The sequence below is a fragment of the Enhydra lutris genome, unplaced genomic scaffold, assembly GCF_002288905.1.
Source record: "Enhydra lutris kenyoni isolate GAN:26980312 unplaced genomic scaffold, ASM228890v2 scaffoldscaffold5, whole genome shotgun sequence".
NCBI classification, from domain to species: domain Eukaryota; kingdom Metazoa; phylum Chordata; class Mammalia; order Carnivora; family Mustelidae; genus Enhydra; species Enhydra lutris.
Genome location: NW_019154089.1, coordinates 13,975,071 through 13,987,037, shown reverse-complemented (window position 1 = coordinate 13,987,037; position 11,967 = coordinate 13,975,071). Strand labels below are relative to the sequence as shown.

At 56.2% G+C, this 11,967-nt stretch overlaps 1 protein-coding gene across 1 annotated transcript; it reads right to left on the bottom strand.

Annotated features, from left to right (window-relative positions):
• Positions 1 to 10,732, bottom strand: LOC111141078 (G protein regulated inducer of neurite outgrowth 1). Its single transcript, XM_022493411.1, has 2 exons — positions 10,550 to 10,732; positions 1 to 3,899 (listed from the first exon to the last, which is right to left on the bottom strand). Exons 1-2 carry the CDS (start codon positions 10,730 to 10,732, stop codon positions 903 to 905), a joined length of 3,180 nt encoding a protein of 1,059 aa, XP_022349119.1. The 3' UTR covers positions 1 to 902.
• Positions 10,733 to 11,967: the final 1,235 nt, after the last annotated feature.

The following is an 11,967-nucleotide window of genomic DNA, read 5'->3' as shown; positions in this document are numbered from 1 at the left end:
GTAGCCAAAAACTGTGGCTGGAGGGGTGGGGACAGGGGTATTGAGTGGTCACAAGGGACTCGTGGGGCTCACAACACACAGGGATGAGGGAGAGGGGGCAGCCTTTAAAGGAGGACTGTGGTTATAAAGTGAGCTCTCTGTCCTGCCCCCAATACCCAAGACCAGCTGCAAGGCTGCCTGGGACCCAAGACCTTCTATGAGCTTCTGACTGTGATTCCCAGACCTGTCTGAGACTCTCCTTTCAACTGTGCCCCCCGGGCATTCCTGCAGCTGCCTTCCCGCTGTCAGGAATTGTGAACAGTGTCCAGGGAGGGTGGATAGGGCTGGGACTGGGCCAGATGAGGGGGAGACAGGATTTGGGGATGACTACCAGCATGCAAGACATGCCCGGGCCATGGGGGCCAGCCCACTGCATGGACACACACACTCTTCCAGGAGCCCCATATTTGGAGCCTTGCACACTCAGGGGTCTCACACACCAATCCTTGCATACTTGGAGCTTTTGTACATAGTCTCTCCAGTTCTGGGGACTTGGTGGCCACTGAAGACTTCAGCCTACCAGTCTGGACATCTCAGGAGCCTGCCTCAGCTCTCAGGGCTGGGCCTGCTGAGCAGATCCCCGAGTTGTGACAGGGAGGGAGGGAGCGATGAGGGCTGGAAAGGGACAGGGTGGTGTCAGGGCTGGGTTCGTGGTCCCATGACCATGAGGGGGCCGGGTAGAGAGGGTTCATTGGTGAGTTTGGCAGGGGAAGAGGCTGGAAAGAAGAGGATGAGAAGGCCCTAGAGGCTGCCCACCTCTCAGGGGGGCCTCCCGCCCGTCGAGGGGGATCCCTTCTAGGATCTTGGGGTCAAGAAGGGAGCCTGAAAAGGTTGGAAACCCGGGCGTACAAAAGGGGAGCATATCACTCGGCCGTGGGTCCGGCTCGGGAGCAGCACCTGGGCCGACGCACACTCTGCAGCAGCGCTCGGAAGAGGCCAGGCGGGCGCTTGGCGGGATCCTCGGGGGGCGCAGCGCGCATGGAGCCTGCACGGCCAGGGCCTGGGCGGGCGGCGGGCGGCGGCGCGGGCGCCCCTTGGCGGCCGTGCTCCTCGATCTGTCGCTCCAGATGCTTCTGGATGGCCATGCCCAGGACCTCCACCTCCATGGCGGCGCCGTACACCTCCCACGTCATGCCCTTTTCGTCCCAGCTCACGTCGCGCACCGGCTCGGCCGCCTCCTGGGGCGCCACGGCTGCCGCCAGCGCGGAGCCGGGCCGCACCCGCACTTCGGGGAAGGCGGGTGGCGCTGCCGACGGCGCTGCCGCCTGCGGCGTCATGGGCCCCGTGGCCACGGAGCGCGTCTCGGCGGCGCCCAGCGACACCTGCAGGCCCGCGTCCCGGCGCGAGGGTGGCCTGGGCCCGGGGCTGGGCGCGCGAGGCGCCGCCTGGAAGCTGAAGGCCGGGCCGCCCGCGCCGTCCTGCGGAGACATGGGGCTCACGGCCACCGACACGCAGGCCTGCGCGCCCGCCTGCGTCCCCGCGTCCTCGCGCGGTGCGGCGCTCGCCTCCCACGACGGCGCCTTAGTGAAGTTGTCGCGAGTCCGCGGCCCGGGCGGGGGCCCTATGGCCTCCGGGCCGGGGCTTCTCTGGGCCCCAGCGGCCACCAGGTCTTTCTGGCCTAGGCCGGAGGCCTCTGCGCTGGGCTCTGGCACTGGCTCCAAGAGGCCTCCGCCATTCCCGGTCCCCGCGGGAGAAGGGCCTGGGCCGTAGGGTTTGCCGTCTGACTGCTTGGAGGAGGAGGAGGCCTCTGCCTTCTCCACAGGCAGGGGACCCAACTTCCCGGAAGTGGGGGACTCTGCCTTTCTTGAAGGCACGGCCTCAGCCTTCCCTGGAATCAAAGGCCCCACCTTCCCAGAGGCAATAGGGTCTATGTTTCCTGAGGCTTCCGGCTCCCCTTTCTCCAAGGCCAGCGGCTTCTCCTTCCGCAGAGGTGCAGTCTCTGCCCTTCCCGATGAAGCAGGGCCCTCCTGCCCAAAGGGCTTTGTTTCTGCTTTGCGCTCAGACTTGGGTTCTGCCTTCCCTGAGGCCCTGGGATCCACCTTTATGGAGTTCATAGGATTCCCCTTCTCTGGGGGCAAAGGATCCATCTTTCCCTCCGGGACAGCTTCTCCTTTTCCCAAGGGTGCTGGGACTGTTTTTTCTAGAGTCACAGGGGCCACTTTTCCAGAAGACACAGAGTCTATTTCTCCAGGGGGAACACTTTCTGCCTTCCCTCTGCTCACAGTGTCTGCCTTGCCCAAGGCCATGGCGTCAGCCTTCCCTGAGGCTGTGGGACCCACCATTCCAGAGCCCATAGGACCTGCCTTCTCTGAGGACAACAGCTCTGTTTTCCTCTCAGTCACTGTCTCAGCTTTGACAGAGGATGAGGGTCCCACTGTCCCCAAGAATTTGGGATTCCCTGGACCTGAGGGCACAGGGTCTAACCTTCCTTTCAATTCAGGATTCGCTTTTCCAGAAGATGATGTTTTTGTATTTCCCACAGAAATGGGATCTACCTTGGTGGAGGGCACTGGGTCCTCCTTTCGTGATGAGACAGTTTCTGTCACCTGCCCGGGAGACAAGGGCTCTGGCTTTCCGGAGGACACCAGATCCACCTTGCCTGAAGACACAGGATCCACATTTTTCAAAGATGTGGGTTCCATCTTTCCTGAAAATACAGCGTCCACCTGCCCAGCAGACATGGTTTTTGTCACGCTCATCGACATGGGATCTCCCTTTCCCGAGGAGGCAGGCTCCATCTTCCCCGGGAACTGAGGGTCCTCTTTTGTCAAGGACCCAGTTTCTGCACTTCCAACAGATAGAGAATCTGTCATCCCCAAGTGAGTAGGCTCCATCCTTCCTGAGGACCCCAGAGCCACTATTCCCGGAGACATGGGCCCAGTTTTGCCTGATGGCCCTGGAGTCAGTGTTGCCAAGGAGGCAGGATCTAGCTTTCCTGCAGTTGCAGAATCTGTGTTTTCCAAGGACCCAGGATCCATCTTTCCTGAGGGCCCAGGAGCTCTCTTTCCCAAGGAAACAAGATCTCCCTTTCCCACAGATGCTGGAGCCGCCTCTTCTGAGGCCACAGGAAGCTCTTTTCCTGAGCACCAGGGCTCCTCCTTTCTTGGGAACTCAGGATCCGATGTGGCAGAGGATACAGGGGCCTCCTTCCCTGGGGACACTGGTTCCACCTTGTCAGAGCACACAGGATCTACCTTCCCTAAGGATCCAGGATCCTCCTTTCTTGGGGCCACAGGATTCATCCTTCCAGAAGCCACAGGATCCCCTTTTCCCAAGACTGCAGGCTCTGTCTTTACTATAAACACAGGATCTGCCGTTCTCAAGGACCCAGCAGCTTCCTTTCCTATGGAAGTGGAATCTGCCTGCTTTGAAGACTTGGACTCCATCTTCTCCAAAAACAAAGGATTTCTGTTCTCCAAGGATGAGGGATCAGTTTTCACTGAGGACACAGGCTCTGGCTTCTCAGAGAAGGTAGCTTCTGGTGTCCCTGAGATCAAAGCTCCATGTGCCCCCAGTGTCTCTTTGCTGGCTGCCTCTTGGGGAGGGATGCAGGCCAAGCTCCCGCCAGGGCCCTCAGGACAAGAGGCCCCTTCCCCAGCCCCACTGGAGCTGCTGTGTCTAGAGTCCATGCCTGGGCTTGGGGCAGGGTTGTGCCTAGGGGGTGCAGGGCTGGCCTTCTGCTGGGAGGGGCAGCAGTCCCTCATGGCTGGGTTCCCAGCCCCCAGGCTCCCATCCTGTGGGCAGCAGAGGGCTGTGGGCTGAGGTGCTGGGGGGCTGGAGTTCTTCCAAAGAAGCTGGAGCCAGGTTGGGTCTTCAGCACTGCCCAACTGCCCTCCTAACCGTACTTGTGCCCCAGGCTTCTATCTGGTTCTGAAACACAAAGAAAACAGACTCAGACTCAGGGAAGACCCAGTGAGGAGGAACCTCTATCTTCTCCCTCCCACCCTTCTCCTAGCAGCTGGGCCTCCTCCCTGGGTTCTCTGCCCCCATCTGGTCCTCTTCTGTCCTACCCCATCACTCCCCTGCTTCTCTGCTCCCAGTGGCCCTCTAGATAAAGGTCAAACTTCCTAAAATGGCATTCAAGGCCCTTCACAACTTGGCCACAGTGTAACTTCTTTCTAAAAAAAATTTGCTTATTTAAGAGAGAGAAGGAGACAGAACATGGAGGGGGGCAGAGGGAGAGAGAGAGAGAGAGAGAGAGAGCCTCATACAGACTCTGCACTGAGCTAGGAGCCTGATGGGGGGCTCAATCCCATGACCCTGAGATCACGACCTGAGCTGACACCAAGTGTCGGACGCTTAACAGACTGTGCCACCCAGGGACCCTCATGGTCTGACTTTTCAACTTCATCAGTCTTCACCCCATGCAGCATATACCCTTTGTCTTCCTTGTCAGCCCACCCCATTCGGCATGCTACTCTGCAGTTACACTTTTGTCTTCTAGGACACAGGTCACAAACTTTGATGCCATAGGGGCCAGGAGGGTAATTTAAGTGAGGGAACCAGGCTGGGTAGAGAATAATAGGGAGTGGCAGGGAAAGTTTGCAAAGCAGAGAGGGTATGCCCTAAGGCGGGAGCCACTCCTCTGCTAGCCAAGCACCGTTCTGGACAGATTCATCCCGGTGGTATCAGCGAGTAGCAGGAGATCCAGAACTTCAACATGAAATCTCTAATTCAAGATCAAAAAAGAAAAACACCACGTGGGTCAAATAAGATATATCTGTGGACTGCAGTTTTGGTCTGTGCAGGCCCTGGGAAGATGTGGATGATTTATAGTTAGGAAGGGACATAGTCTGAAATGTGAGATTTCAAAGACCGCTCTGGGATGGTGTGGAGGCGGGAGCAGAGGGGCTAGCCAACCATTCTTTAATCTCTCCTTCTTCCAATTCTTCCTTCATTCACCCAGCCCTTCTCTGCAATAATCTAGATGAGAGCTGGTACAGTAAAGGTCCAAGAGATGAGAGCTGGCAGAACTGAGAGATCCTGGGGAAAACCGACAGGAGCCAGCCGGCTGCAGAAGGTGGCAGTAGGGGTGGCCCGTGGGATTCTGGCCAGGGTTGGGGGTGGGGGTGAGGCAGGAAATCTGGGAAAATGGGGAGCTGTGTTTTAGACAAGCTGAGTGTGCAGTGTCTGGGGAACATTGGGGAGAGGGGCTGGCAGGTAGCTGGATCTGCGAGCAACTTCGTCCCACTACACGCCGGCAGCCAGAGTGAGCAGCGTGCTGGATTGCCCCCAAACCTGCTCTACCCACCCTCCTTCCCAAAGCTATCTCACTAGTGCTCAGGCCAAAAGCCCTAGAATCACCCTTGACTTTTCTTGCATACCCCATGTCCCATCCATCAGCAAAACATGACAAATCTCCCTTCAAAATACAGCCGGAACCTGGCCACTCTCCTGAGCTGAACTTGGACTATCTCCCTCCTGGCTTATCCTGGCTTTTTCCTTCAACCCATACGGTTCATCCTCAACACAGCAGCTGGAAGGATTTAGTAAGACCCAAGGTAGCCCATCTCTCCTCTGCTCAGAGCCATGCAGTAGCTCCTCATGCCATGCCAAGTAAAAGTAAACTCCTTACATGTCCCTGCACCTTCTGGCCCCATCACTGATCTTGGCCTTGTCTCCTATCACTTTTTCCCGATCATGCTGCTTCAGTCACACTGGCTGCCTTGTTGATCCTTGGATGCACGCTGCCCTGGGGCTTTTGCACTGGCTCGTTCCTCTGCCTGGAATGCTTACCCTCCTAAAATCTGCATGGTCTGCTCCCTGTGGCTTTTCCTGACCCCTCCTCCCCAGCACTGGTTGGCACTCTCCATTCCCTCTGCCTTGCTCGGCTTTTTTTCACAGAACCCGTCACCAGTGATATATTACATACCGTTGTTTATTACACATGGTTTGTCTCTCCCATTAGACTGTCAGCTCCAGCAGGATGGGAACTTTGTAGTATTTACTTATATACCCTCAGGGTTGAGACCAATGACTGGCATATAGTAAGCAAGTAGTCCCCTAGACATATTTGTTAAATGAATGACTGAATGATCTTTTAAAGATGTTGGTCTACCATGCCCCTCTTTGTCTCCAACTCCTCCTTGCTCTTGCTAGGGAAGTAAATTAGCTGTAATCTTTTTGGAAAGACATTTGTCAGTTCCTATAGAAGTTTACAATGCACTTGGCATTTAGATCAGCAAGACCACCTCCAGGAACGGTCTTGAAGATGGATGCATGAGAACATGGCTGGTGATGAGAAAAAAACAGGAAGCCGGTTCATTAAATATGGGACTGCCTCACGAAATCCGCCCCCCACAGCTGTCAGAAAGTGTGGAGTGATAAGGAATGATGCCTAAGATAAATTAAGTGAAAAAAGCCCGGGCTGGTGGGATTCCACGTATGCAGACAAGAAAAAAGGACAGATACACATGTATGGGTTTATTTATAAAGAGGAAATTTCTGGAAGGAAACCCATAAAACTTAGTAGCAATTGCCTCTGGGAAGTGAGACCAGGGATCTGGAGGTGGAAGAGACTTTTTTTTTTGGTATGCCCCTTTGCAATGCATGAAATTGTGTTTATGTGTGCATATATTACTTTTTTTTTTTTTTTTAAATGGGGGGTGGGGGAGAAACCTTAATGACTCCCTATTGCCTTTAGGGTCAAGTCCAATCCCATCATGTGCTCCCAAGCCCCTGTGTACTCACTTACCCGCTAAGTTTTATCTTTCAGGACGCATTCCTCAAAGTAGGTACAAACACGCACACACGTGTGGGCACACACAGGTGTCGCATGCGTGATAACCTCTCTGGGCTCACCCGTGGCTTCACAGTTTCTCTCACCTTAGCCTCTAAACAGTTGCCTGACTCCCATTAAACCTTCGGGTCCCAGTTCAAATGTCTCCTGCTCCAGTGAGCTTTCTTTGCCCACCAGCTTCCTAGGAGTTCCTATGGCCTCTTGTTCTTCCCCTAACCAGACACATGTCACTCTGCCCTTTAGACCTCCAGGTCCCTGCCTAGACCTTGAGTCACTGGATGGGGATTGAGCTGATACTATTCACTACTGTGTCCCCCCAGGCTTTGGGCTTGGGACTGGGGCGGATGGAGGTCATCACCAATATGGGGACACTAGAGTTGGAGCAGTCTACCCCTTGCAGAGGACAATGGGGTACCTGGCTTTAGAAATTGAGCCGAGGGACTTGTGGGACTATGGGGGTGGGGGGCAGCTGACTTACACACCTGGCTGAGGAAGGCCCCTCTGAGGAGCCAGCATGTGAGGCAGCCGTGAAAAGGCCAGAGTGGCTGGAGTGAGGTTGAGAAGGGGAGAGAGGTGAGGCATTTCCCCACTTAGCAGTTCTATGAGCTGAGACAAGTCTCTTCTCCTCACTGGGGACCCTGAGAAAGCCACCCCTGCTCCCACGAGGCTGCTGTGAGGATTAGAGAAGATGAGGGGTGTGTGGGGCTCTGCTCGCTTTAGGGCTGGGCTGTGTACATGGAAGGCCTGTTTTTATCTACTCAAGCCTGTCAGAGCCCAGCTGTGCTCCCCAGAGGGGGCAGGGGACAGACAGCCTGTAGCAGAGGTGCAAACTGGCAGAATCTAGCCCTCAGACCTGCTTGTTTGACCCAGAGTGCTAAAAGGAAATTTTTAAAGGCGTTAACCGATCAACATTTAAAAATTCAAAGATTTCATGTGAAAATCAGATTTCCAAATTCTCTTGGAAAACTAAAATTTGGCAATCTGAGCATGCTTCCTGCGTGGCAACAGTCAGCAGGAGCCAAACAGTGGCTGCCTTCTTGGATGGGGGTGTACTCCTCAATTAGCCCCAATCTCCACCCCTCCCTATGTGTCCTGGACACCGGGGCAGACTTCACATTGCTCTCGATCACTGACTCGTTTTTCTTATAGCCAGCCCCTCCTGTAGGTATCCGCCTGGCCTATAGCCCCCTGAGTTTTGACCCTTGACTTAGATGCTGAGAAGGGTGGGAGGTGACCTCACACATCAAGCCTTTAGTACATTTACTCTATGCAGACCTCATCCACCTGCCAGGCAGGTGCTGTGTTATTTTCCAGAAGAGGAAACTGAGAGGCAGGCATGGCCCAGCTGGTAACACGTCTCCTCTGAAAACCCCCCTGGAAAATGTTGGCTTCTTGGTTCCCAAAGTGCAGTTCTTGGACACAGAAGAAGGTCTGGGGTAGGGATGAAGAGCCTGGCCAGGGCACAAGAAAGAGGTGGGGTCAGGCACCAGCTTGGTCATTGACCTGCTCCTTGAATTTGAGTGAGTATTTCCACGGTCTGGGCCTCAGTCTCTGAAACGGGGGAAGGGATGCAGTTATATCTAGAATTGTTGGCCCAGCCCTGGGTTTAAGATCTGCCAAGAAACCACTCTCAGACTCTGCTGCTCACAGTTCTACTGGGTGCTTCCTGGCTCTCGAGGGATCCTCAGTATCCTCGAGCCACTTCTCCAAGAGGCAGCCCAGGCCTGGGGTGCCCCTCTTTGTGCCCAGCCCTCCCACTGCAAACCAGTTCCATCGCTCTCCCACTCTGGGCTCAGCCCTGGGACCAACACTCTCAGGCTCATTTGGTCGTCTAGACTCCACCATGATTTCATGAGGGGGCATTATCATCCCATTTCACAGATGCACACACTGAGATCAGAGGGAGAAAAGGCTTGACAAGGGTACGCAGCTGATGCAGGAGGCTGGTAGTTCAAAGCCTGTTGTGTCTGAACCCAAAGCCTGGGTTCTTCCTGCTTGTATCCGCTAAGATTTTGGACACTGACGCTTGGCTCTTAAAGCTCTTTTCTGTTCTTTGGGGCCAGACCAAGGGTCCTCCCAATCCCCTGGACCCGAGGAAGCATGAGTGTCCCCACTTGCACACACCCACCAAGATGAACAGATGAGCCTGCACGCTTATGTGACCTGATTGTGAAGACTGCTTGTCGATGCCCATGCCAGCTTAGGCTAGCCTGGAAAGCCAGCACCTGGCTCCTGCATTCTGCTGAAGAAGACCTTGGTGTGTATACATGCGACTCATATATGTAGAATGTCCTGTGCATTTACATCTTGTGGGGGCCATGTAGACCCTGTGGGTGTGAGCATGAGAGACCTCAGGGTCTCTCATATAGAGCTGACCTGGATGTACACAGAGGGCCTTGTGCCCCACTCCTGGGCAGAAGAGCCTCTGTGGATGTTTATTCTGGCCCCGGGACCTCGCCAGCCCTTTCCTTCTTCTCTAGGATTTCTTCCCGATAAGAAGCCCAAGCTGCCAGGCACCTGCAAACACGGCCTCCCATGTGACAAGACCAACAAAGGCTGGCAGTGCTTCAGCAGGTGTGAGTGTGTGCCTGTGTGTGTGTCTCCAACAATCTTGGTCTGCTGCCCCTCACTCTCTCTCCCCTTGGCTCCCAGTAGCCTTGGTGCAGCAAAGCCTCCTGCCTGGGACTGGAAGGGGGAAAGAGTGTAACAAAGGGTGATAGCCATACCTTTTTCCAGAAGTGGCCCCCAGACCATCCATCCATTCATCCACAGGAGGGCAAGAGTAGACTTGCAGGGGCGTGCACACTTGAGCTAAGGGAGTGCAGGGGATGGGCGGCAAGCTAGAGATGGGGAGTATGGGAGAGGAAGCGTGTGCACAGCCTACTCCAGGGTCTAGGGCTGCAAGAGGGACACCATGAGCAAGTGTGAATAGGGAAAAGCGAGCCAGAGCAGGGTGGCTGGGAGTGTGTTGTGATAAGGGAGTATTGTTGAGTGTGCTGTGATAGGCAATGTCTGGTATGAATGCGTAGCTATGCCTGGGTGTATACGCAAGGCTCCTACTTGGTGTACTGGGTGGGTGTACAGGTGGCCATGTGTATGAGTGTGATGGAATGACCAAGGGCCCATGTGTGTATGTGTGTATGTGTGTGTGTGTGTGTGTGTGTGTGTGTGTGTGTGTATGAAGATCATGGCCTCATCCAGGAGAGAGATGCCGGTGTGCGAACGCGGTAAGTGTGTGATGGGGTGTGTGATGGTGCCCCAGAGTGTGTGGCACATTGAGTGTGCGACAGCGAGTGTGCTCAGTGGTGCCGGTGGTTCCAGGGGAGCCACTCGAGCACAGAGCTCTCTCCGGGGTGGGGGGAATGAATCAACGCGGGCGGACCCCCTTCCCCGCGGTGGCGGGAAGCGCCCCCTCCCGCACAGCCCTGTCGAACAATGCGGCCGCACGCGGCGAGGCGGGGCGCGGGGTCCCGGTCCTACACACAGGGCGGGCCGGCCCTCAGGGCCCCTCCAGTGCCCGGCCCGCTGCTGCGGGACCCGCCCCCGCCCCGCCCCGGCTAGGAGCCTGGAAATGGACAACCGCCGCCCCCGGCCGCGCGCGCACACATACACCCCGGGCTCAAGCTGGGCACACGCCACGCATGGTGCGCAAGCCCCGCCACCCAGGTGGTTCGAGGACCCTGGACAGCGGCTCCCGGTCCGCCGGGAGCCGAGGAATGGGATCGATGTCCCCCGCCCGTAGCGGGCAGCAGGAGCGGGCTAGGCGCTTACCCGACAGTGCTGCCGCTCCGTTTCCTTAGCGCGCTGCGCTCCGGCTCCCACCGCTGCCGCCGCCGCCCGAGCGGCCTCGGCTGCCTCCGGCGGGGCTGGCGGGCGGACCCGCGGACTCCGCGCCGCCGTCCACCGCGCCCGCTCCGCGCTCCGCGCTCCCGCCTCGCGCCCCGCCCCGGGCATGCGCGCTGGCCGACCGGAGGCCTCCGAAGCCGGGAGGGGGCGGTGCCGGCGAGGAAGAGGAGGCTGGAGGGATGGATGGAGGGAGGGGCGCCCCTCGCCTGGCGCTCCTCACCGAGGTCCGGGGGCTCCTGGGTTCCCCGCCCTCCTCGACCCGGTTCCCATTTCACAGACAGGGAGACTGAGGGGCGGAGCGCCTGCCCATTTGCTGCGCGCCTGTTGCGGGCGGGGCGCGTAGCCTGTCAGATCTCACTCAATCCAGCCCCGCGAACTCCCTCTACTAGTTTCACCGAGGAGGAAATTGGGACTCAGACAGGGAAAGCCACTTGTCCAAGGGCACGCTGCGCCTGTATAGGGAAGCAGGTCGGCGCGATCTCCGAGCTCCCCCTGCGCGGAAATTTCCCGCCTCCGCCTTGGCCGCACTTCCGGCCTTCTCTCCCAGCACCCCGCCCCACCCCCACCCCTTTGTCTCGCCACCGCCCACGCTTCCGCGAGTCGAAGGGACACGAGTAGGGTGGGAGCGAGGCTCCTTCCATTCCCTCGGTACGGGCCTCCCCAGCCAGGATGCCCGCCCACTCTCTGGCTATGAAAGCTCGGTTCTCTTCTCTCTGGGTATCCTTGAGCAAGATATTTCCCCATTTTTTAGCCTCAGTTTCCCACTCTGTAAAATGGGACTATCATTAATTACCTTGCAATGGTCTTGGAAAGATGAAGGAGCCCAAAGTAGGTGTTCAGGGGTTTCCAGTTGAGTCTGAACTGCCGAGGACATGAGGCCTTTTTACCTACCACCCTCTGGATCTTTCTTCTCAGAGAAATAGTCCTATCCTCCTTGACCTCCCAGATTTGAACAAATAATTCTGTAATTGCCAAGAGGCGATACGACCTTCTCACCTGTACAGTGAAGCCACCTATTAAAAATGGTAACAACTAATGTAACATTTATTTAGGGTCAGACACCGTGCTAAGTTTTTGTTACAGGTGTCACAAAATTTCATTTCCAGTTACTTAGGAGCGAATTAATGTTTATTATTGCCCCATTTTTCAGGTGCGAAAACTGAGATACTGATGGGTTACTTCGTTTTCACACAGCTAGTTAATAGTGGAGCTAACTCCTGAAACCTCACGCTAAACCGTTAGCTTCTATTCCTCCCACTTACCTAATGAACCATACATCACCGTGATCTTTTCAAAATCCAGGCAGCAAATGAAAATCTATCGGACCAACGTCTTCAGCCAGC